The sequence below is a fragment of the Nerophis lumbriciformis genome, linkage group LG26 (assembly GCF_033978685.3).
Source record: "Nerophis lumbriciformis linkage group LG26, RoL_Nlum_v2.1, whole genome shotgun sequence".
NCBI classification, from domain to species: Eukaryota; Metazoa; Chordata; class Actinopteri; order Syngnathiformes; family Syngnathidae; genus Nerophis; species Nerophis lumbriciformis.
This window is the reverse complement of record NC_084573.2, coordinates 26,207,654-26,233,544: the sequence shown is the minus strand read 5'-3', so window position 1 is coordinate 26,233,544 and position 25,891 is coordinate 26,207,654. Positions and strand designations below refer to the sequence as shown.

The window sequence follows — 25,891 nt, the reverse complement described above, 5'->3', positions numbered from 1 at the left end:
GTAGATATGAAAGACACTTACTATTAACTGGAATTTAGTTTTTATAAATTAGGTGTGTTTTTGCGACACCTAGTGGTCACTAATTCATTAAGTTAAGCTCAAGTTGAATGATGCGGACACTTTTGTTACTGGAAACTTTCTAATACGCATCTGCCTTGGAGGCTTTATATATGCAAATAATATGCAAATGTGCTGTTTTAGACTGCAATATTGTTCAATTATTACATATGTCTACATATGTCATTAGCTGTTGTGTAGCTGATAGCTCCTACTAGCATAACTATAACCTACCATGTTTACTTTTTGTAAATGACTTGACTAAAATACAAGAAAAGACCAACCTTGTGTGTTTAATGGAGGACATTTAGTTATATTTAGTTATTTGGATTATTAATCCAAATTAAAATACAGATCTACATTCATACAATTGCCAAAAGATGTACTTACAATAACTGACAACCATTTTCAAAGAGTATATAATCTTCAGATTTACCAAATAAAGTAAATATAAAATTCCATTATAAAATAAAAATGTGATCATCCTAAATATTAGAAGTTGAAATGTAATAGTCACATATTATCACAACTTTAGAAAATTACAATAGCATAACACTAGTTCTAGCTTAAGGGATTTATGTTGCAGAATAAACACTTTGGTAACACAATTTTGAATTTAAATGTTTTTCTATCCTTGTCATTTGCTTGGGAAGGAGATTCCATTCACACATTCTGCTATGAATAAATGTTATTTTAATGTGATTTGTTGCTACCTTGGGTAAAATACATTTATTTGCAGAAGCATGATTGACCAAGCTGGGGATGTAACAATAAAAATAAATAATATTAACCGGGGTAAAACTTCCGACAGTTAGTTTTACAGTTTTAAAATAGAATTAGAGAAAAACCGAGCTTGACTGACTCGTGCCAGCTTGCTATCTTAAATGCTAACATGAAAACAAGAAACATTAACGTATTTCCCCATCAATAAACACCTCAATCTAAACTTTTATAAACGCATTACTGTCTGAGCAACCAAGAAATTCAATTGTGCACATTGAGCCTACAAGCTGTGCTCTCGCAACAGAGTGATCCTTCTATACAGACAGGTGTTTTTACGATGCATTCAAGGACTGCTGAACAGAGTAGGACGCCACAATGCCTGCCAGAAATATAAAATAACATTTTATTTATTACGCACTTTTTGCTACAGTACAAACCGATATTTAAAACAATAAAAGCTTAGCTATTAAAACAGATGAATTACTAAAACACTATCAGTGAAGCATAAGAAACAAAACATGCAAAATAGTGGCTTTTCTAACTTTCTTTTTTTTTTTTTTTTTTAATAAGTTGGTCAAAGTATTTTAGTGTGTGTAGAGGTACTTTTTTATAGCACATTCAACAATACTGTTATAACGTGATATAAACATTCCATAGTCCAAGCTAAATAAATTCCAATATACAGTGTTGCATGTTCCTTCTACCAACCTAGTCACGTTTGTTGTGTCCTTGAGCAAGACACCTCACCCTTGCTCCTGATGTGTCGTGGTTAGGGCCTTGCATGGCAGCTCCCGCCATCAGTGTGTGAATGTGGAAATAGTGTCAAAGCGCTTTGAGTACCTTGAAGGTAGAAAAGCGCTATACAAGTATCACCCATTTACCATTTATATCATTATTGTAAAAATAAAGGACATTAAACAACAAAGTAAACCAGTAGCTCTTAACCTTTTGACCTCGGGTCCAACTTTTCCACTACTGAATATTAACAATGAATGAGCAATTTTACTCTTGATTTTAATTATATTTAATACAGCTAAACTAATTACAGTTTAACAGGATAAAATATGTGAACGCATTTAATCACAAAGAATATTATCAAGGCTGAGGTCAGGCCAATTACAAATCAAGTACTAATCAAATACACTGCAAAAGAAGGGACTCCTAAAAACTGAAAAGTAAATTATGCAGTGCTGATGTATATTCTAACCTAATTATAAATGTTTCTTAAATAAACTAAAATTTAAGTCCACATGAAAATACAACTTCACCACTTTAGTCAACATTTTTGCGCTTAAACTTCTCTGACTAGCTCCAGACTTCTTCTGGTCGATAAGTGATGAAAAAGTGTATTACAACTGAGTACCGCTGCGGCCCATACGGACCACAGCTGAGACACAGGCCCCTCGCCCTATGGTTAAGAAACACTGCATTAATAGAATGATATTAAAGTTAAGTTAAAGTACTTGATCACCCCTTTGGAGGTGAGGGGAGCAGTGGGCAGCAGCGGTGGCCACGCCCGGGAATTGCTATATTTGATGTGCATGTATTTTTTTCCTGCACTATTATTTCTTCAATAGACTAACAGTCAACAAGCTGCCGACTGGTTGCAGTAGTAAAATATATTTTGGGTTGTTTCCACGGTCTGGCAACATTGCAGATCTTCTGGGTGTTCCTCCCGCTCCAAACAACGGTACGCACGGGAGTCTGAACCACCTGCTGAAGCACCCAGTCCACTTACCCGTCCACCCCGCACAGCTGTCACATGACGTCCCCTGTCAGACCAGCGACGACCTGCCCACCGTCGACCTGAATTGCACCTGCGAGGCCAGAACCACAGATGACGTAAAGCGTTTTCTTTCCTTCCATTCGCTCTCAGGCGATGATGTAATGATTAATCTACACTGTATTTGCATATATTTAAAAACTGATAAATATTCTACTTGCAGGAGAAACTGTTCAACAGATTATTGATGGCTTCAAGTGATGGTAAGTGTCTTATTTTCTTATGTACAGTCAAGAAGGGATTCATATGGCCCTATTCCTGAGTGGATCTCGTGTGAGAAGAAGAGGTTAATCATTTTGCAAGGCAGTCTGCTGAAAATGATGGCAACTGACGCTGTGATCAAAGTTGGAATTGCCACAAAATACATTTTAAGATATTCAACACCCCACTGCCATCTGGCGGCTACCCCCTAATGTGTCATGTTTCATGTGTCAGGTAAACCGCGATAAATGGGGCCATATGAACCCCCTTCCTACTGTACATTCACAATGCTTTGAAGAGAACTATACAATATATGATAGAAATGTACAATTTAAAAGACCTACAATACTACTAAAAAAATGGAAAAACAACAATTGCAAAAGTATCAATAATACTGACTAAAAACATGAACATAGTTACAGTAAGAAACTATGATTAATCATTAATCACATCTTAAGTGTGATCAATCATGATTTCAGTCATTTGACGGCACTAATTTAGTCACTTGCAGCATGTACTACAGTACACCTCAGTATTAATAAACATACTATTATTGATGGTCAGAAAAATAATATCACATGCTACTGTACATGTTTTATTTTGTGTTTAGGCTAATATTTATGATCTATCCGAGGTGGAATCATCGTTTAGTGTTTAAATTATTTTCTGTTACACCCCACTTAGGAAGAAGAAATAATTTCGTCCCTTCCACCATGACTATAAATAGTATAATTTACCTATACAATTGTTAATTAGGATACAATGTTATGCAAAGGGAAATTAAATATACGTAAATCGACTTACAACAAATAATAACTTTATTGAAATAGGTTTTAGTCTGTGACAAAAGATTTAAGGTTTCAATTTGCCTGAAGTTAAAAAAAAACATCTTTAAACTACTGTATAAACATTTTCTGACCGACTTGAAGCATTCGACACAGAAAAGGTTAAGGAAATAACCTCAAATTATAATAAATTCAAATTGATCATCAACATTAACTCAGGAGCACAATATAGAAAACACTTTAACCTATAAAACAATGTGTGCTCAATATTAATGGATCAAAAAGAGGCAGTTAATGACTACAATGAGAACGTTTGTAGTGCAAAGCTTTTTGATACTGATAAAGCATGGTCACCCGGCGTTGCATCACACCCCCACCAGGGGTCCCACTCCAGTATTTGAGAAGAACGGCATTAACCACAGCCCAGGCGTTAATATACTAACGAGGGCTTCAAACAGGCGACTATGCGACTCGTCTGAGTTTGATTTGATAGTCAACCTCGCAGTTGAATTGTAAGTCAAGGCCACCCTGCTCCCTATGTGGGAGGGAGGAGAGTTAATACCTTCTGGGACCGCGCTTAAGGATAAGTTGATTGATCTTCAGGTCTACTTTAAATATTTGATCTATATTCTTGTCTGCAGACAAGGTTTTTAAGGAGTAAGAGATCAATCTTAGCTTTGTTCTGTCACTTCCTGGTGTGACGTCACGTCTCTGAAAACAACCCCCCCTCATCTCTTAGTCTAGTTTTCAATCTTTTTTCATCAAGTAATACCTCAGAAAACACCCGGCTCTCCAAGTACCACCATAATGACCAACATTCAAACAGTAGCGTAGTAGGCCTAAATATTCATTAAAAACAAGGCAGAGGTTTTATTTACCAAGTATATTTCATATTTGGCAACTGTAACAATACACAGTTTGAATAGTAACACTGTTTGGAATCATTTGAATATTCAGTTTGAGAATGACTGTTCTATAAAATGTATTTTTGGGAGAATATTTCTAAATGGGGTACGTAATAGAGGCTTAACGGAACGCGCTAAAATCCCACCTTTGGATTCGGCGACAAACCACCTGGCCCCAGAAGCGTAACTCTCTCAAAAAGAGGTAATGATCCTTCCAGAGGTTCACAGACAGAAACTTTGTAACGACTTTTACTTTCTAGTCCAGGCTCTCACAGGATATAATGTAGTAAAAGTTGCAAATGTCCCTAAGGGTACTCCGGCTTCCTCCCACCTCCAAAAACATGCACCTGGGGATAGGTTGATTGACAACACTAAATTGGCCCTAGTGTGTGAATGTGAGTGTGAATTAGGGCTGGGAGATATATCGATATACTCGATATATCGCGGGTTTGTCTCTGTGCGATATAGAAAATGACTATATCGTGATATTCGAGTATACGCAGTTGCTTTTAGCTTCGGGGCATTAAACTGCATGCGTTTCTCACTCTTTCCTGTCTCTCCTTCTCACAGACTTTAAAACAAGCGCACCTTCTTACATACGTCACATACTGTCACGTGAGTAACGTCACACGCTCCCGCGGAGCAGACAGGTAGCGACATGGTAACGTTAGCTGTGATGCTAGCAGCTAACGGTGTGGTTTGAGTGGTAATACGAGAGAAAGAAGGTGCGAATCTGGTAACAAATGGAGGAAGAATTAATTCCCAAGAAAAACAGCACCGGGTCCATCGTCTGACGGTGGTTTGGCCTCAAGCGGGAATATGTCTTTACATGTCAACATCTCCGTTCGGTGCCACACCAACTAAATGCCGAAGCAACTATTTCCACATCAACACCGTAGGACATATACTATTTGATATGCAGCTCATTTTTATGTGACACTTATTGAAATATCTTGTGTCATCATGCACAAAAGTGCACTTAAAGCTTGTTTTAAAATGTCTCTGACAATCTTGCACTTTCTGTTTTGGAAATGACATGAATGTTTGTGCCACTGCTTAATAACTGTTTAATAAATACAGTTTTGCTAAATTGACTTAGTTGTGATGTCCCTCTCTGCATGAAAGTTTAGAATGAGCATGTATTAATGCAGTATGAACAAGAATGTTTTAATGTAGACCCATAGAGTCATCATACTGCTGTGATTATATACATCAAGTGTTCATTCAAGGCTAAGGCAAAATATCGAGATATATATATCGTGTATCGCGATATGGCCTAAAAATATCGAGATATTTAAAAAAGGCCATATCGCCCAGCCTTAGAGTGAATGCTGTCTGTCTGTTTGCCCTGCGATGAGGTTTTGACTTGTCCAGGGTGTACCCCGCCTTCCGCCCAAATGCAGCTGAGATAGGCTCCAGCGACCCCGAAAAGGACAAGCGGTAGAAAATGGATGGATAGATGGAAGTTGCAAATGAGATAATGTGGGGCGCCTCAACGCGCATGCAACTGGTCAGTGTATCTCTCGATGTGATTAATTAGTACCGTAAAGTCTATCAAAGCTGTGTCGGTCATAATGGAAAACGTGAAACATGTGATGTGTGTGTGGTTTAGCTTCATTCGGCAGGGGGGCGTCAATAAAAAAAGCTACCAAAGTGGTAATCAACATTGGGAATAAGCAGCAATGCAAGATTACTGGGAAATAAGACGTGAAGTATGAGTCATTTTAGTAGGGACCGAAATAAAGTTGTTGTTCCTGCACTTGTGATGGCTTCTCCCACAGAGAAACTCTTCTAAATCCTACACAATCTGGAGGTCCACACTCCAAAAGTCTTACCGGCTGCCATTTTGATTTTGTAAATGAGTTCCCTGCGTGCCATTGTGAGTTAGTTCCACTCTGCTTTATTTGCTTTTAAATGTAGTTTTGTACTCAGGTTGGCTTGACATACTATTTATAAACAACTGTTTCTTGATGCATTTACAGGAATAATGTACAGGAGGAAATATATACCTTCATTTGAGGACTTTGTGTTCAAGCCCTTTTTTCATTTTTTTTTTTAGATAAAGCTGCCTTACGCCACCTCCACCATCCTTTCGGCGTCCCGAGTGTGGTGCTAGCAGACTCCACCTTCTGTCTGCTCCACCAGTCAGACTACATCATCGGATACAGCCAGGACCGTCACATGGCTCTTTGGGTGTCGTACACCCTCCCGCGTGTGGTAAGTGAGCCGCGACAAACCGCCTTTCATGCCTAAACACGGCCTCGGCTTGGGGTTTGGTTGCAGAGTGAATGAGGTGAAAGAAGAATTCCTCCAAAAGGGCTATTACTCATCTCCACAATCCTTCGACACTCCCCTTTTTTAAAGATATGTCTTTGTGTAAATAAGTCACACCAAGCCGACGTGTTTCTATTGAATTCACTAGATTGGAGAAAGAAATGAAGGACATGCATTTAGACTATTTAATATTTGAATTGTCATGAAAAACTGCACACGGAATCTCAAAGTGTCTGAATAAAGGGGAAAAAATAACTTGAATATAATCAAGAAACACGAATACGAAAACGGTTAGAGCGTTTTGATCTATAATTCTAAAAAGGTTGAGTTTTAAACCCACTAAACTAACAGCCCTTTTTCTCCACTTATGTTTTACATGTGACGAATTCCGTACAAATCACATTACACGTTTGTTTGTCTGTGCATAATTGCATATACAATACTGATTAATGATGAGCTGAGAAACCGTACATGCTAAAATGGCGTACATTTTCTACAAGTTTGTTGTAAAGTTATGTAACACTTGCACTGTTTAAACGGGCTTTGCCTATTGAAGACCTTTGCACGAGATTTAGAAAAATAATATGATATAATCAATAATCGTAATATATTTATTAATAAACAATAATGATCATAAAATAATTATACCATCTTTAGTTGTCATAATTTTTTAGATTATGACAATATTTTAATAGTAAACTAATAACCATAATCATCATATTATAATCCTAAAGAAATACATAATTATTTTTCAAAAATTATAAATTAATACAAATACATAAAAATATAAGCATTATACTGATTATAATTAAGATAATAAATGTTGTAATAGTAAAATAATAAAACATGTATTCTTAATGATTAATAATTAAATATTTTAATCATAAAATAATACAATGATAAATGTATTTTAATCATAATCTAATGAAAATATAATCATGATTATTAGTTTGAATAAAATACGATAATCAACTATTATAATCATGATGGTAAAAATTTTAAAAAATGGTTTTACTGATAATTATAATATACTCATGATAATAATAAAAATATTTTAATCATAATATAAAACAAACATAACCATAATATAAATGATAAGCAATATATTTGAATCATATATAATGATGAAAATATAATCATATAATAATAAAATAAAAGTAGTAATATGATGATCATAACTATTATAATCATGATAATAAAAATGATACTTGTAAGAAAAGTAGTTTGTTGCTGCCTTTGACGTGAGGATTAATGACTTAAACCAGTGGTCCTCAAACTTTATTCACCAAGTACCACCTCAGAAAACACCTGGCTCTCCAAGTACCACCCTAATGACCAACATTAACTTAGAGTAGCATAGTAGACCTAAGTATTCATTAAAAACAGGGCAGATGTTTTATTTAGGTATATTTAATATTTTGGCCGCTGCAGCATTACACACACAATTTAAATATTTAATTAAGTGATCCTTTGGCGTACCACTAGATGGAGAATCACTGACTTAGAAGCACCTTTGTGTTGTGGAGAGGCGTTTGCTGCTAGCGAGGACGCTACATTGCAGTCGTTGGCTTGCCGCGGTCATATTTGAGAGACAGCTCGAATTTGTCATCATACAATATGACGATCTGTCAAAATCTGTTCTCATCCAAATGAGAAGTCATTCATTTCGATTTAAAAAAATTATAGCGCTAACGGTGAGTTAGGACCTGTTGAATTCAGATGAGGTCCTAGCGTTACTGCTGCTCGGTTAAAAAAAAACACAACTTTTATAATTATTGCGTGTTGTTGTTCAAATGTTTCAGCATATTGTCCTCGTCTTGATGAACTAGCAGCCTTATAATTATTAGAAGTAGTGCTGTTTTTACAAGTAGTGTTTGTTATTGAGACTTTTTTTAAATTCCCATCCCTACTTGCAGGTGTCCATGAAATGCAACTTGCAGTTGATTCTATTCTGAGCAAGTGACCAATTTAGTGTCTGACTGACTGACGCCATAAATATTGGTCATTTGAGCCCAAAATAATAGTTTGAAATATTTTTTTAGCAGGCTTCCAGGTGTCAGTCAGGGCTTCCTGTTCCTTCCCCTGCGAACAATGTCAAATTAGGCAGAAAAGCTGTTTTGTCGCTGTCCAATATGAGGCATGTATACAGATTTTGACTTATTTACTTTCAAGCCAAAACGTGAAGAAACATGTTTTTGGCGATAAAGCACACATAAGCTCTACATACACACAAATATAATCCACAGTCACTCTTTGAAGCTGTGGGTACAAAGTAGAAATAACCTCCTAAAATAATCTAATTTGTATTAAATTTAAGGGTAGTGATGGGTGAATAAGTGACTTGACGCATTTTCATTTATTAAATTCCTTTACAGTAGTCCAGGGGTGTCCAAGCCTTTTCCACCAAGGGCCGCATACTGAAAACTCAAAGCATTAGGGGACATATATTTAAATTTTCTAACAATAAATGCCAAAAACAAACATATTTAAAGACAAAACATTGTGAGGTTTGTGTTGTAGATTACAAAGTCTATTACTAGTTATTAGTGGGTATGGGTACCAATTCCAGTACCCGCCAGTCCTACCGAGTACCGATTCACGTAAACTCCAACGCTGCCATGTAACAATACCTTAACCGACTTTTCACACTTCGGCACTTGTCGACCACTCCAGCAGCACTGAGAGCAGACTCAGCCAGACTTCCTCTAGGCAATTTTCAATGCCAACAAAGAAACTGACTCAAATACCCCAACGTGAGTGAAGACTCCACTTTTACAAAAATGGCTAGCTTGATGTTAATATACATTGGCTTTGCTATTGACATGTTACTGATTGGCATTAGCAATTTTACGTGGCGATTTCAACATCTTCAAATTTGTTGATGAAAACTAATACGAAGGTGCATGTTACAATCAAACAGCTGGTGCGTAATAAGTACAATACTTACAGTATTAACACTTTTAGGGCACAACAGACAGCAAAGACTGAACAGACCAACACAACATAAATTATACACTACTGCCATCTAACGTCTTGGACTTGCAACTGTAACAAACTCGAGTTGTGATAACAAAACGAGAACTGGCAGCAGTTATTATGATCAGATCATTTTTAAATGTTGCAATAAACATAGATTTTATCATCAAAGACAATGAATATTAACACAACTACTGAAAATTGGTGCCATTGAGTACCGCTATCGATTCCCTGGTCCAGGGAATCATATTGGTTCAAATGTGAACGGTACCCCTCCATCATTATGAAAACATCTGTTTTTTTCTCATTATATTGCATCTTTTTGCCTATTTTTACTGTTTGCTGTGGGCCACACTTTAGACACCCCCTTACAAACTGATTTTAAGCAACTTCTCTCACTAAAGGGACAAAAAAAAAAAGTTTGTTTACCTTATGTGGTAAACAATGTTTGTTTTTGTCTGCTGCGCCCTCCTGAAGGCCTTTGTTGGCACACCTGGTCAACTGTTTACTAAAGTTTCTGCTGTGAATGATGATTTATGTGCTTCAGTCTCACACACCACTCCCACTGACCCACCTTTTGAAGAAATGTCATTTACTTATGTGTGTAATCTTAGGAACATTCCACAGAATTGACCTTTCATAACTGAAAAAAGTTGATTCTATGTCTATATATTATCAAATTAAACATGGTTACCATTAATCCAACATGTTTGCGACTGTGCTGTTAAAAGTCCAAGAGTCATGCATGAAACTTTCCTAAATTGCTGAATTGTCACACCTTCAGTATGTTGCGTCCGTTGTTGTCCTAAAATTGCAAGCCCGGACCAGCTGGTCCTAAGTAGCATGACTAAACGCCCTTTTATTGGAATGTCGTACGCACTCAACAATGCTGAGAGGAGCAGCAGACATACAGTGAAGTTGCAAAATGTCCAAAGATGCAAAAAACCACATGAAATAATGATCGGTGAGTTCTGGTTATTGATTAGCACAAACTGTTCATTCACATTAGCCTCTGACCATGGAAGTAGATATGTACCGGGAAATAGTTTGCTCCTTATTAGTACAGTCGTTTATCATGGTTAATTGGTTCCAGTTCTGGCAAATTTCCGTGAAGTAGTAATATTAATAAATACAATATTTTCATAGAGCATTAAAAAACTGTATAACCGTCTAAATGTTTTTTAAACATAGTAAGAGCACTGTACACATGAACAAACTTCCATATAGTCACCTTTACACTCGTTTTAACCAATATAGTTATGTAGTTTACAGTACTCACTGCTAGCCCGTAGGATCCTCCAAACAGCATTGCTATGGCCACGACGTGGAAATACTTCATCACATCCTGGGTAATTCCTCTAAATTAGAACTAGGCTTCCATGTGTCGAAACTACAGATGTGACGTTCGCGAACGAATCCAATCTTTTGAACGGCTCTTGTAAGTGAACGATGGGAATAGATTTCCATTTGTGAGCCGTTTGTTTGGGAACCGTTTAATTTTTAATGCACATATATAAATAGTGTCGGCAATTGCCCACGCCCCTAGAAAATGAGTTATACTTAAAGGGGAACTTGTCAGCATTTGGATTATAATAATAATTGAATATGTGTGTATAAATTAAATATATTAAAAAAAAAAAAAAACAACATTTTAATTTGGATTAGTTTCTCTGGTTCATTGTTCTGAAATGTAGTTCAAGCGTTTACACACAATAGGTAGGGTAGTACACTTTTGGCCTCACATTTTTATTATCCCCTAGTTTTTATTTATATTTTTTGTATCCAATAATGCATTTTATTCTTGTTTTTTTCTGTATTGTTCAAATGCTTTTTAGGTGATGGAATGTCACATCACATGAAAATATGGCACTGCCTTATGGAATGTTTACAATGAAAATGCAACAAAAATTAAATTATAGCCAATATTTCAGAATAATTCCCACCAATAGAGTAATATTTGTGTACATTTGAACGTATATAACTGAAACTGGTGATTGTTTCTTGATTAAAAAAATGGTAACAAGCCAGTTTTTTGAAAGGAACCCAACTCTTCCTTTAAAGAGACATCAATCCCATCTGATAGTTGTTCTGCAAAGATGATCAACTTTACAGTCGCAGCTACCATCATTAGTCGTGTTGTTAGCATTGCGCGTCCCGCCTTGTCATTCCACATCCCTCACCAATGTGGAGATGTGTTTTTGATGAGGCAGGACTTGAAGATAAAGTGCAGTAAAATGTTGTTCTGCCCACAGTTGATGCAAGAGTAGTGCCAAGAAAATATTACATAAATCTTAATTTAGGCCAAAAATATGTAAAATATGTTCAAACAAATCTACAATTTTAAGCGCCAGGGACGACTGAACTACATTGGTTCTGTTTCTGCCGTGTTGTGATACTTTAGTTAAATATTTGATAAAAAGTATCATTATCTTTTGATCATGCACTACACATATTTTTTGTTTGTTTTACATAATACTGCTGGAGATGATTTACTTGAGTGGCTGAAAAGCACAATACACTTTGCAAACCTATTCAGTGGCCTTGTGGTTAGTGTCCGCCCTGAGATCGGTAGGTCGTGACTTCAAACCCTGGCCGAGTCATACCAAAGACTATGAAAATGGGACCCATTACCTCCCTGCTTGGCACTCTGCATCAAGGATTGGAAATTGGGGGTTAAATCACCAAAAATGATTCCTTGGCGCGGCCACTGCTGCTGCTCATTGCTCCCCTCACCTCCCAGGGGGTGACCAAGGGGATGGGTCAAATGCAGAGGACAAATTTCACCACACCTAGTGTGTGTGTGACAATCATTGGTACTTTAACTTTAAATTTTAACTAAACTGTAGGTGGCGCTGCTGTTCAAATATAACGTACTGTACTAGTCTTTGAATACAATATGCATTGGGGCCACATTGGAATTTTAATCCTACAATATTAGGATTGCATATGGAAACTAATTTGTCTTTATGGATGCTTTTTAGACACTGAATTTTTTGCAATTTAATTTTAACAGATTTCTTTTTACATCAAATTATGCTGAGCTGCCACCTTAACGTGGTAGAGGAGTTTGCGTGTCCCAATGATCCTAGGAGCTATGTTGTCCGGGGGCTTCCATGCCCCCTGGTAGGGTCTCCCAAGACAAACAGGTCCTAGGTGAGGGATCAGACAAAGAGCAGGTCGAAGACTTCTATGGAAATGCAAGAACCGAGACTCAGATTTCCCTCGCCCGGACGCGGGTCACCGGGGCCCCCCTCCGGAGCCAGGCCCGGAGTTGGGGCACGATGGCGAGCGCCTGGTGGCCGGGCCTGTCCCCATGGGGCCCGGCCGGGCACAGCTACTCAGTGGCCTAGTGGTTAGAGTGTCCGCCCTGAGATCGGTAGGTTGTGAGTTCAAATCCCGGCCGAGTCATACCAAAGACTATAAAAATGGGACCCATTACCTCCCTGCTTGGCACTCAGCATCAAGGGTTGGAATTGGGGGTTAAATCACCAAAAATGATTCCCGGGCACGGCCACCGCTGCTGCCCACTGCTCCCCTCACCTCCCAGGGGGTGATCAAGGGTGATGGGTCAAATGCAGAGAATAATCTCGCCACACCTAGTGTGTGTGTGTGACAATCATTGGTACTTTAACTTTAACTTTAACTTTAAGAGGCAACGTGGGTCCCCCCTCCAATGGGCTCACCACCCATAGCAGGGGCCATAGAGGTCAGGTGCAATGTGAGCTGGGCGGTAGCCGAAGGCAGGGCACTTGGCGGTCCGATCCTCGGCTACAGAAGCTAGCTCTTGGGACGTGGAACGTCACCTCGCTGGGGGGGAAGGAGCCTGAGCTAGTGCGCGAGGTAGAGAAGTTCCGGTTGGATATAGTCGGACTCACCTCGACGCACAGCAAGGGCTCTGGAACCAGTTCTCTCGAGAGGGGATGGACTCTCTTCCACTCTGGCGTTGCCAGCAGTGAGAGGCGACGGGCTGGGGTGGCAATTCTTGTTGCCCCCCGGCTCAGAGCCTGCATGTTGGAGTTCAACCCGGTGGACGAGAGGGTAGCTTCCCTCCGCCTTCGGGTGGGGGGACGGGTCCTGACTGTTGTTTGCGCTTACGCGCCAAACGGCAGCTCAGAGTACCCACCCTTTTTGGATTCACTCGAGGGAGTACTTGAGAGTGCTCCCCCGGGTGATTCCCTCGTTCTACTGGGGGACTTCAACGCTCATATTGGCAACGACAGTGAAACCTGGAGAGGCGTGATTGGGAAGAATGGCCGCCCGGATCTGAACCCAAGTGGTGTTTTGTTATTGGACTTTTGTGCCCGTCACGGATTGTCCATAACGAACACCATGTTCAAGCATAAGGGTGTCCATATGTGCACTTGGCACCAGGACACCCTAGGCCGCAGTTCTATGATCGACTTTGTAGTTGTGTCATCGGATTTGCGGCCTCATGTTTTGGACACTCTGGTGAAGAGAGGGGCGGAGCTTTCTACCAATCACCACCTGGTGGTGAGTTGGCTGCGATGGTGGGGGAGGATGCCGGACAGACCTGGCAGGCCCAAACGCATTGTGAGGGTTTGCTGGGAACGTCTGGCAGAGTCTCCTGTCAGAGAGAGTTTCAATTCCCACCTCCGGAAGAACTTTGAACATGTCACGAGGGAGGTGCTGGACATTGAGTCCGAGTGGACCATGTTCCGCACCTCTATTGTCGAGGCGGCTGATTGGAGCTGTGGCCGCAAGGTAGTTGGTGCCTGTCGTGGCGGTAATCCTAGAACCCGTTGGTGGACACCGGCGGTGAGGGATGCCGTCAAGCTGAAGAAGGAGTCCTATCGGGTTCTTTTGGCTCATGGGACTCCTGAGGCAGCGGACAGGTACCGACAGGCCAAGCGGTGTGCGGCTTCAGCGGTCGCGGAGGCAAAAACTCGGACATGGGAGGAGTTCGGGGAAGCCATGGAAAACGACTTCCGGACGGCTTCGAAGCGATTCTGGACCACCATCCGCCGCCTCGGGAGGGGGAAGCAGTGCACTACCAACACCGTGTATGGTGCGGATGGTGTTCTGCTGACCTCGACTGCGGAAGTTGTGGATCGGTGGAGGGAATACTTCGAAGACCTCCTCAATCCCACCAACACGTCTTCCTATGAGGAAGCAGTGCCTGGGGAATCTGTGGTGGGCTCTCCTATTTCTGGGGCTGAGGTTGCTGAGGTAGTTAAAAAGCTCCTCGGTGGCAAGGCCCCGGGGGTGGATGAGAACCGCCCGGAGTTCCTTAAGGCTCTGGATGCTGTAGGGCTGTCTTGGTTGACAAGACTCTGCAGCATCACGTGGACATCGGGGGCAGTACCTCTGGATTGGCAGACCGGGGCGGTGGTTCCTCTCTTTAAAAAGGGGAACCGGAGGGTGTGTTCTAACTATCGTGGGATCACACTCCTCAGCCTTCCCGGTAAGGTCTATTCAGGTGTACTGGAGAGGAGGCTACGCCGGATAGTCGAACCTCGGATTCAGGAGGAACAGTGTGGTTTTCGTCCTGGTCGTGGAACTGTGGACCAGCTCTATACTCTCGGCAGGGTCCTTGAGGGTGCATGGGAGTTTGCCCAACCAGTCTACATGTCCTTTGTGGACTTGGAGAAGGCATTCGACCGTGTCCCTCGGGAAGTCCTGTGGGGAGTGCTCAGAGAGTATGGGGTTTCGGACTGTCTGATTGTGGCGGTCCGCTCCCTGTATGATCAGTGTCAGAGCTTGGTTCGCATTGCTGGCAGTAAGTCGGACACGTTTCCGGTGAGGGTTGGACTCCGCCAAGGCTGCCCTTTGTCACCGATTCTGTTCATAACTTTTATGGACAGAATTTCTAGGCGCAGTCAAGGCGTTGAGGGGATCCGGTTTGGTGGCTGCAGGATTAGGTCTCTGCTTTTTGCAGATGATTTGGTCCTGATGGCTTCATCTGGCCAGGATCTTCAGCTCTCACTGGATCGGTTCGCAGCTGAGTGTGAAGCGACTGGGATGAGAATCAGCACCTCCAAGTCCGAGTCCATGGTTCTCGCCCAGAAAAGGGTGGAGTGCCATCTCCGGGTTGGGGAGGAGATCTTGCCCCAAGTGGAGGAGTTCAAGTACCTCGGAGTCTTGTTCACGAGTGAGGGAAGAGTGGATCGTGAGATCGACAGGCGGATCGGTGCGGCGTCTTCAGTAATGCGGACGCTGTATCGATCCGTTGTGGTGAAGAAGGAGCTGAGCCGGAAGGCAAAGCTCTCAATTTACCGGTCGATCTACGTTCCCATCCTCACCTATGGTCATGAGCTTTGGGTTATGACCGAAAGGACAAGATCACGGGTACAAGCGGCCGAAATGAGTTTCCTCCGCCGGGTGGCGGGGCTCTCCCTTAGAGATAGGGTGAGAAGCTCTGTCATTCGGGGGGAGCTCAAAGTAAAGCCGCTGCTCCTCCACATTGAGAGGAGCCAGATGAGGTGGTTCGGGCATCTGGTCAGGATGCCACCCAAGCGCCTCCCTAAGGAGGTGTTTAGGGCATGTCCGACCGGTAGGAGGCCACGAAGAAGACCCAGGACATGTTGGGAAGACTATGTCTCCCGGCTGCCCTGGGAACGCCTCGGGATCCCCCGGGAGGAGCTGGACGAAGTGGCTGGGGAGAGGGAAGTCTGGGCTTCCCTGCTTAGGCTGCTGCCCCCGCGACCCGACCTCGGATAAGCGGAAGAAGATGGATGGATGGATGGATTATGCTGAAAAATGTTATACACTTAATTTTGCTCAAATGTATTCAATGAAATTAAGTGTATACAAATTCAGTGTATAAAACATTCCAGGTAAAAATCATTGTTAAAAAATCAGTTCAATGTAAAAAGTAATTGTAAAAAAAAATGTATTGTAAAATCTGTAAAATTCAGTGTATAAACAATTTTGTCTAAAAAAAAAAAAAAAAGTAAAAATTCAATGTAAATTAAGACTGCCCGGAAAAGGGTGGAGTGCCATCTCCGGGTTGGGGAAGAGACCCTGCCCCAAGTGGAGGAGTTCAAGTACCTCAGAGTCTTGTTCACGAGTGAGGGAAGAATGTATCGTGAGATCGACAGGCGGATCGGTGCGGCGTCTTCAGTAATGCGGATGCTGTATCGATCCGTTGTGGTGAAGAAGGAGCTGAGCCGGAAGGCAAAGCTCTCAATTTACCGGTCGATCTACGTTCCCATCCTCACCTATGGTCATGAGCTTTGGGTTATGACCGAAAGGACAAGATCACGGGTACAGGCGGCCGAAATGAGTTTCCTCCACTAGGGTGAGAAGCTCTGTCATCCGAGAGGAACTCAAAGTAAAGCCGCTGCTCCTCCACATGGAGAGGAGCCAGATAAGTGGTTCGGGCATCTGGTCAAGATGCCACCCGAACGCCTCCCTAGGGAGGTGTTTAGGGCACGTCTGACCGGTAGGAGGCCACGGGGAAGACCAAGGACACGTTGGGTAGACTGTGTCTCCCGGCTGGCCTGGGAACACCTCGGGATCCCCCGGGAAGAGCTGGACAAAGTGGCTGGGGAGAGGAAAGTCTGGGCTTCCCTGCTTAGGCTGCTGCCCCCGCGACCCGACCTCGGATAAGCGAAAGAAGATGGATGGATGGCAATTGATCCTGCTTTAGAACTAGTTAATAAGGTCTTAATTTACCTGAAGTGAGTCTTAAGTTTTGAAGCAACAAATGTGTTTGCACTGAATGTTTCTGCGTTAAGTTCGTTTTACACCAAATTTGAAAACGCTATGTAAAATAACTGCATTTTAAACACAGATTTTGCTCACATATTTTTATTGAATGAAATTGTCAGCATAGTTTGAATTTTGTGAACGGAATTATTGCTCTTTCAGGTCAGAATACTGGACGTGACCCCGTCGATGGAGGCGTGTGTTCGCATTGATGTCCGCATACCAGCGGCTACCAGCCAGACGTGTGACAACGCTTTCGGATTTCTGCATCCGCCCAGTGAGTGTGATTGTGTGTGCGTTGGCGTGCATGAGTGAGTGAGTGTCACATCTCCTCATCCCTTAGTGGATGCTGGATTGAAGCTCACTTGTTTCCTCTTTAATACCATTGAGTTAAGTATAGTAAGTCGTATTTGTTTAGGGAGGCTACGCGTTTCCATGTCCGAAAAGGAAGCAGCTCAGTTTGACTTGTACGAGCGACATACCATAATAGTTTCTCTTCTCTTCTGTTCCCACAAGGGGTGAGCAGTGACAAAGGAATGACCGACTCCCTCATCACAAGCAACATGGTGCCCATGTTCCCCACATTTAAAGGTGAGGTCGTCTGCACATCCGTGATGCAAGAGTTCAATAATGAATGAAAAAATGTCCTTTTATCTTCCCCAATAGTCATTTATAGCTCATAGTCCAAACATCTAATCATTGAGTTAACTGCAATTACGGTCTAGAAACTATTATAATTATCTTCATTTTGTGCAATCACGATAAGCCAGATGGTTTTGTTAAAACTTGTGTTGTGTGATTAATGCACCAAGAAGGAAAATGTCCAACCAAAAGGCTCTGACGGACTTTTTCCCCTCGACCACCCAGTGAATGGAAAACACTGTGGGGGGAAATGTTGACTTAGTGCGGCGATTCTGCCCCCCAGTGGCATACATAGGGTACTACATGGTAGAAAAGGCATGGCATTTAATAACAAGCTAAATGAGACTTTTACAGATTTTTAAATCAATATATTTGTTCATAACAAATATATTTAATACTGCTTCTCCTCGTTAGGGTCAAAGGTCAAACACAAACATTCACTCATATTTACAAGTCTCCAATTAGGGTTGTACGATAAGACGATATAAATTTGGCTGATTTGATTGCCGTTCCACTAATATGACACGACCTCAACTTAACGTAGCTTCCTTCTTGGCAAAACATTCCTCAGTCATCACTTTTTGATTTTAATACATTTATATATGTATAGTTAAAATAAGAATGTAATAGCGTATAAAAAATACATATGTATAATATATCCATATTTATCACTAGAGGATGAGGAATAGCTAACATGCTACACTACATGGCGTAGGTTACAAGAAGCCATGCTAATTGTTAAGCTAGAGATCTTGAATGTAAACAGGTGTATTATTATTATTTATTTACATAAATGTGTTAATGTATATGTATAATTAAAAATATAATAATACAAAAATAATATAGTCATATAACGCGTACATATATCAGGCATGTGACTTGAACTTAATGAAAAAGAATGAAAATAAGCCAGGGGTCTGTTGTGATTTCCCTTCCTGGTTCCATGACCCGCCTTATCTTGCCTCTGATTGGCCTGTCCGTAACGTTTTGCCCTGATCTTAACCAATCGTGACTCATCATAGTAAACCAACCAACCAATCATGGATTTTCCTATACGTAAACCAACCAATCATCATCGATGTTTCCCGTATATTTTGTCCCCTGACCCTGGAGTTGCTTCGCTGTGCAGCTTCTATTTTTAAATTACCTTTTCCGCACTTTAAGGCGCACCTAAAAACCTCCAATATTCTCAAAAGCTGACAGTGCGCCTTATAATCCGGTGCGCCTTATATATGGACCAATATTGAGCCACAACAGGTCTCGCAACTACGGGATGCATAACGTAACCCCAGCCTCTACTGTAGCGTCTATTCTATGCGCCTTATAATGCGATGCGCCTTATATATGAACAAAGTTTTAAAATAGGCCATTCCTTGAAGGTGCGCCTTATAATCCGGTGCGCCTTATAGTGCGGAAAATACGGTAAGCATTTTTAATGGAAAACCGTAGTCTTTGCCACTGCAGCTGCAGACTGGAATGGATGATCAAAAACCGTACTCTTTACGGGAAAACCATAGTTGGCAGGTATGGCAAAGAGATGGATCAAGATTTTAACGCACTTTGTAGGTCAGAAAAAACAGAAAATATTTTGTAATATTTTTACAGAGATAAACAGATGGAAAAATCACATGCCTGATATATTTATTTCTGGAGTAGTGTTTAAACACGGCGTAGGTTACAAGAAGCCATGCTAACCGCTAAGCTAGAGCTCTTGGATACAAATATTGAAAGTAACGATACCAAGTATAGTGTCAGCATATGGTCGATACAACAGTGATTAGATGTTATGTATCACAGTTTATATTTTTTTGTTAATGTAAGTAACTCCGAAATAGTGTAAGTCTCTGCACAAGGAAGGACTTTAGGGCAAAAACCAAAAATGTAAATCAGAGCCAATAATAAGTTTTAGCTTATGTTTCGTAATCTTGCACTATTGACTTTATTTTGCTCAAAATATTGTGTAATAAAAGGAATTAAGAAATAATTTAGATATTAATGTTACACAGCAATGCTGTGTTTTAGTCTAAAATTGTGATCAAAAATTGAATAATTTAATAATGACAATTTTTGTGTTAACATTGGAATGACCAATTCTGCCCCTGTACCTACTTGGTATGAGATCCATACCCAAATGTGAACAAACAGAATAATAAGTGTATATACAATCATGTTACAACAGAAAGTAACCAGATATTAACAGTAACTTAACAAGTGTAAATGATAGCACATACTGGACGCCCTTCATTTTCCAATAGTTCTATATTGATATGCCAAATACCGTATTTTTCGGACTATAAGTCGCAGTTTTTTTTATAGTTTGGCCGGGGGTGCGACTTATACTCAGGAGCGACTTATGTGTGAAATTATTAACACATTACCTTAAAATATCAAACAATATTATTTAGCTCATTCACGTAAGAGACTAGACATATAAGATTTCATGGGATTTAGTGACAGATTGTTTGGTAAACGTATAGCATGTTCTATATGTTATAGTTATTTGAATGACTCTTACCATAATATGTTACGTTAACATACCAGGCACGTTCTCAGTTGGTTATTTATGCCTCACATAACGTACACTTATTCAGCCTGTTGTTCACTATTCTTTATTTATTTTAAATTGCCTTTCTAATATCTATTCTTGGTGTTGGGTTTTATCAAATACATTTCCCCAAAAAATGCGACTTATACTCCAATGCGACTTATACATGTTTTTTCCCTTCTTTATTATGCATTTTCGGCCGGAGCGACTTATAGTCGGAAAAATACGGTAATTGTTATCCCAGGAGGTTGCAATAAATATCGCCATATAGACTTTAGGCCGTATCGTCCAACCCTTTCTCAATTAACCTAAATGCATGTTTTTGGACTGAGGAACATGCAAACGCCACACATTGATTCAAACCCATAGGTCTGCTTAAAAGTACAGTTGATACCCGACGTACTAAAAGACTGTCTTTTCCTCCTACAGATGTTTGGAACTATTTCCATGTTTCCACGCTTCCCAAATATGCAAAGCAGGTGGGCACGCTCAACGTCATGAGTGGTCCCATATTTGACGAGGACTACGATGGAAAAGTCGACGCCTACAAGACTTTGGCGCCGTGAGTTCTGTAGTTACTTTATTTATGATTGGTGCAAATAGTACACTGGAAATTGTTATTGAGTTGGTGGTGATTGGAAGCAAGTGATAATTGATAAAAGGCTCTTAAGTGCATGAGAGAGTGAATTTATGAGCAAGTTGATTACACAAAGCAACTGAACCAATGTTGTAACAGTGGTAAGGAAATTGCTGAGGCAGCATTATTTAGAGTTTATTGTAATGCGTGAGTTTCACTCCAACTACTATCAGCGCATGCAGCGGTAGATCCCGAGTGCAAGATTTTCCAAAAACGAGTTGCAAAGCGGAATACTTTAGATGAGCTAATTACAGCCTTTTAAAAGGTCAATAATTCATAACACTGATTTTGATGCAGTTTTCCGAAAACGCAGACTGTCCCTCCTTAGCCAAAAAACAAACGCGCTCAAATAAGTGTTTATATTCATATTATATATTATTTTTATTTTCAAGGCTTTACATTTTTTCAACAGCTTTATACCTACCTTTAGGTATTGTTTTTATATATTTGTAATGTTTTTTGTCATGCTCTTTTTAGGGGGGAAAAAACACCAAAAAAACACTATTATGGGAAAAACCCAAATTGTGCAATATTTACCGAAAAGTTGTTTCAAAGTGGAATATTTGAGATGAGATGATTACAGGCGTTTTTAGGTCAATAACTCATAACACTGATTTTGATGTAATTTTCCCCCCCAAAAAATTACACTATCCCTCCTTGCCGAAAAATGGACAAACAGTGTTGTCATTTATTTATTTATTTTCAAACGTTTAAATTTTTCAACAGCTTCAGATCTATTTATAGATATGAAGTTTATATATATATATTTTTTTTTTTTTGTAAAAAAAACAAGTTGCAATATTCCATCCATCCATTTTCTACCGCTTATTCCCTTTGGGGTCGCGGGAGCCTATCTCAGCTACAATCGGGCGGAAGGCGGGGTACACCCTGGACAAGTCGCCACCTCATCACAGGGCCAACACAGATAGACAGACAACATTCACACTCACATCCACACACTAGGGCCAATTTAGTGTTGCCAATCAACTTATCCCCAGGTGCATGTCTTTGGAAGTGGGAGGAAGCCGGAGTACCCGGAGGGAACCCACGCAGTCACGGGGAGGACATGCAAACTCCACACAGAAAGATCCCGAGCCCGGGATTGAACCCAAGACTACTCAGGACCTTCGTATTGTGAGGCAGATGCACTAACCCCTCTGCCACCGTGAAGCCAAGTTGCAATATTTTCCCCCAAAAATAGTTTGAGTGGAATCTTTGAGATTAGGTTTGAGCACGGGGCAGCAAGCCTTCCGAGCGAGTGCAGCTGGGATAGGCTCCTTCCGTGACCCCAACAGGGACAAGCGGTATAAAATTGATGGAAGGAAGGTATTGGCATTTATTTTACTGAAACTAAACGTTTGTTTTAAAGGGGAAGTGCACCTTTTTGGGGATTTTGCTTATCAATTACAATCATAGGAGACAAAAAGACAAAAGGGTTTTTTGCATTCTAACATGTAAAAAATGGTCTCGTTATTGGTGGCTAGCAATGCAGCTAATGGGAGTAATCAATTCTACCTCTAAATCACTTTAAAAATGCATTCAAAAACAGTCCATAATACGTCATTAACATTCCGTAACCTGTATAATAACCAAGCTGTAGCGACATTATTGTAAGAGCGAACACTGAGGAACTCTTTCTTTATTTATTTTAACATTTTTAATGTAAATAAGGTAGAAGACTCCATGCATTTGAAGTTACACAATCTGTCGTTGTTTAGTGGTGCCATTGCACATTGACAAACTGAAAATGAACACAAAATGTCATTCACACATTATCTGTAGCAATAACAACCCACCACCATCGTAGTTTATTGCATTTAAGTTGTTTGGCGGCAGATTTCTCAATTTGAATGAACTATGCAAAAACACTGCATATGAATGAATGTCTCTCACACCAACTAGTTGTAGAGAAGTGTAATTACACCCAAAACAATATTTGGAAGGGAGATGCTTAGATCCATTCGGTATTTGTGGTGAACGCATTATAAAAAAATGTCAGGTTTTCAGTAGAGATGGCCGATAAATGCATTAAAATGTAATATCAGAAATTATCGGTATTGGTTTCAAAAAGTAAAATTAATGACTTTTTAAAACGCCACTGTACGGAGCGGTCGGTACATATCTGGTAAAAAAAGGACGTTTCGTCTCCCAGTCAGCAGCCCCCTCCCCTCTCCCCTGAGGCATGTTTTTAAAAATATATATATAATGCACTTTGTGGAAGTCAAAGTATAGTATTTCCCATAGTTGTAGTGGGTATCAGGATTATCTCAGGGAGAGCATGTCCCAAATTCCAAGCTGCTGTTTTGAGGCACTTTTTTCCATAACTTGAGTTGATTTATTTTGGAAAACCTTGTTACATTGTTTAATGCATCCAGTGGGGCATCACAACAAAATTAGGCATAATAATATGTTAATTACACGACTGTATACTGTATATCGGTATCGGAATCGGTAATTACGAGTTGGACAATATCGGCAAAAAAGCCATTATCGGACATCTCTAGTTTTCAGCATATAAAAAAATATGCGTTACAATGGGCTCAGTAAATTGTCTCCTATTTAAAATAACTTGGCAAAAAGTGCCGTGATGCCATTTTAAAGTTAAACTTGTTCAAAACTCTGGCCAAATTTCTTAAATTTAACTGATTTGTTGAAGATGGGGGAAAAAATGCTGAACATTAATTTTTTTGGTCAAAGGTGACTCAGGGGTTAAGTGAAGTTGTATTTTAAGTGTACTATTCCATTCCTTTCTCCAGGAACGAGGTCCGCATCCCCACACATTTCTTTATCATCTTGACCAGCTGCGACAATTCCACTTCGGACTGCAAAGGTCCTCTTCAGGTTCGCTCCTTCATCCTGCCGCACAGAGCCGATAACTCCGAGAGCTGCCCTGTGAGTAACGCCATCATGCGCCAAAAGCGGTCGAAAGTCTTTGCCTCTAAATGTGTTGTCCTGTTGACTTGCCAAGGGCCAGGACGTAGGTTGGGAGGATGAGTGGCTGCGGCTGCACACCGCCCGCGTGCGCGACATTGAACTGCTGACTGGGCTGAGCTTCTACCACGACAGGTTGTCCGTGGAAGAGACACTACAGCTTAAAACTTTTTTACACAATACTTGAACTAACTGCAGATGGGCATAGTAAACAACAAAACCAACATTTCTGGCATTATTGCCCTTATTTTTGTTTTTGATTAGTGTTTTTTTTAAGCATGTTTTTAAAGATTTAGGAAAAAAAGAGGAACTGATACAATGAAATACTGCAGCAGCAGGATTGTATATGGACACATTGCCATTCTATATCCATTTGTATATATTTTTGATACAATATTGATTGTAGTCCTCTGTAAATTGCACATGTGTAGACCTTGGAATGTAGTGTTTTGGTCTGGACTGGTGTAATGGCACACTTTCCTTAAAATTCGGTCCGCATAATAGAGATCGACTTTCTTTTTTCTTCCAGGGCAGATACTGATTTAGTAGTCAAGGAGGTTGATATTTGATATTGCAGTAAAAGTTATTTAAAGATGAGAGCTGGACAAGGCTTTAAATTTGTATTCTTTTTAACATTACCTTTAGGAAACTTGGCACCAGTAGAGACATGTTTTATGCTGCGCTAATGTCAATAATTTAGCATCAAAAAACATCAGGGGATTTCACAAACAACTTTATGTCTAAGAGGAGCATCATTTGCATTTCAAAATATGGGAAACATCCGGGTAAAATTGGTAAATATGGCATTTCTCTACATGACAATAACTCCATCTACAACAGATTATGGATTTAATACATTGTAAGGTTTCCTTGTGAGCAACCCTGAAGTATTGCAAACATTTAAATAACAATTCTGGGCTCCTTCATGGAGCTTAAAGTTGAGACATTTTTCAAGCTGTTAGAGAAAGTATGAGAATGTGTGAGCTGCTGCCTGCTCTTTAGTTATTAGTCTGTCATCCATATCTGTCGCGTTATTAGATTGAAGTGGTTAAGATGTACTGCAGGCAGTGCAGGAGGGAAAGAATAAGGAGTTTGGTAAAAGCAGACAGGAGAAGTCAAATGCCAACACACATTTGGGGAGAATATTGGACAATGTGAGTAATTATCATTCCAAATTGAATACAAATATATTTTTTAATGGGCTTAAGCAAAAAAGGAACATATATATATATATAGATGTAGATAGATAGAGATAGAAAGATGTAGATAGATATAAATATATATATATCTATGATATCTATATCTATTATATATATATATGGATATATATAGATGGATATATAGATATATATATATATCTATATCCATCTATATCTATATATATATTATATATAAAATATATATATATATTTTATATATATATATATATATATATATATATATAAAAAATATATATATATATATATAATATATGTATATAAAATATATACATATAGATAAATATATATATATAGATGGATATATAGATATATATATATCGATCATATGTATCTATATATATATAGATGGATATATATATCTATCTATATACATATATATATATCTCTATACATCTATATCTCTATATATAGAGATAGATATATATATAGTTAGATATATATACATAGATATATATATAGATACATATATAATATATAGATATAGATATATATATATATTTATATCTAGATATATATATATATATAGATATATATATCTATACAT

At 39.7% G+C, this 25,891-nt stretch overlaps 1 protein-coding gene across 1 annotated transcript in view; it reads left to right on the top strand.

Annotated features, from left to right (window-relative positions):
- enpp1 (ectonucleotide pyrophosphatase/phosphodiesterase 1) overlaps positions 1–24,735 on the top strand; it is a 92,155-nt gene extending 67,420 nt beyond the window's left edge. Inside the window, exons 17-24 of the mRNA XM_061986678.2 lie at positions 2,438–2,622; positions 2,727–2,766; positions 6,514–6,671; positions 17,535–17,649; positions 17,889–17,963; positions 20,989–21,121; positions 23,953–24,088; positions 24,165–24,735. Of these exons, the coding sequence (XP_061842662.2) occupies positions 2,438–2,622; positions 2,727–2,766; positions 6,514–6,671; positions 17,535–17,649; positions 17,889–17,963; positions 20,989–21,121; positions 23,953–24,088; positions 24,165–24,314 (992 nt within the window). The 3' untranslated portion in view covers positions 24,315–24,735. The remainder of the gene's footprint in view (positions 1–2,437; positions 2,623–2,726; positions 2,767–6,513; positions 6,672–17,534; positions 17,650–17,888; positions 17,964–20,988; positions 21,122–23,952; positions 24,089–24,164) is intronic.
- The last annotated feature ends 1,156 nt before the right edge of the window (positions 24,736–25,891 follow it).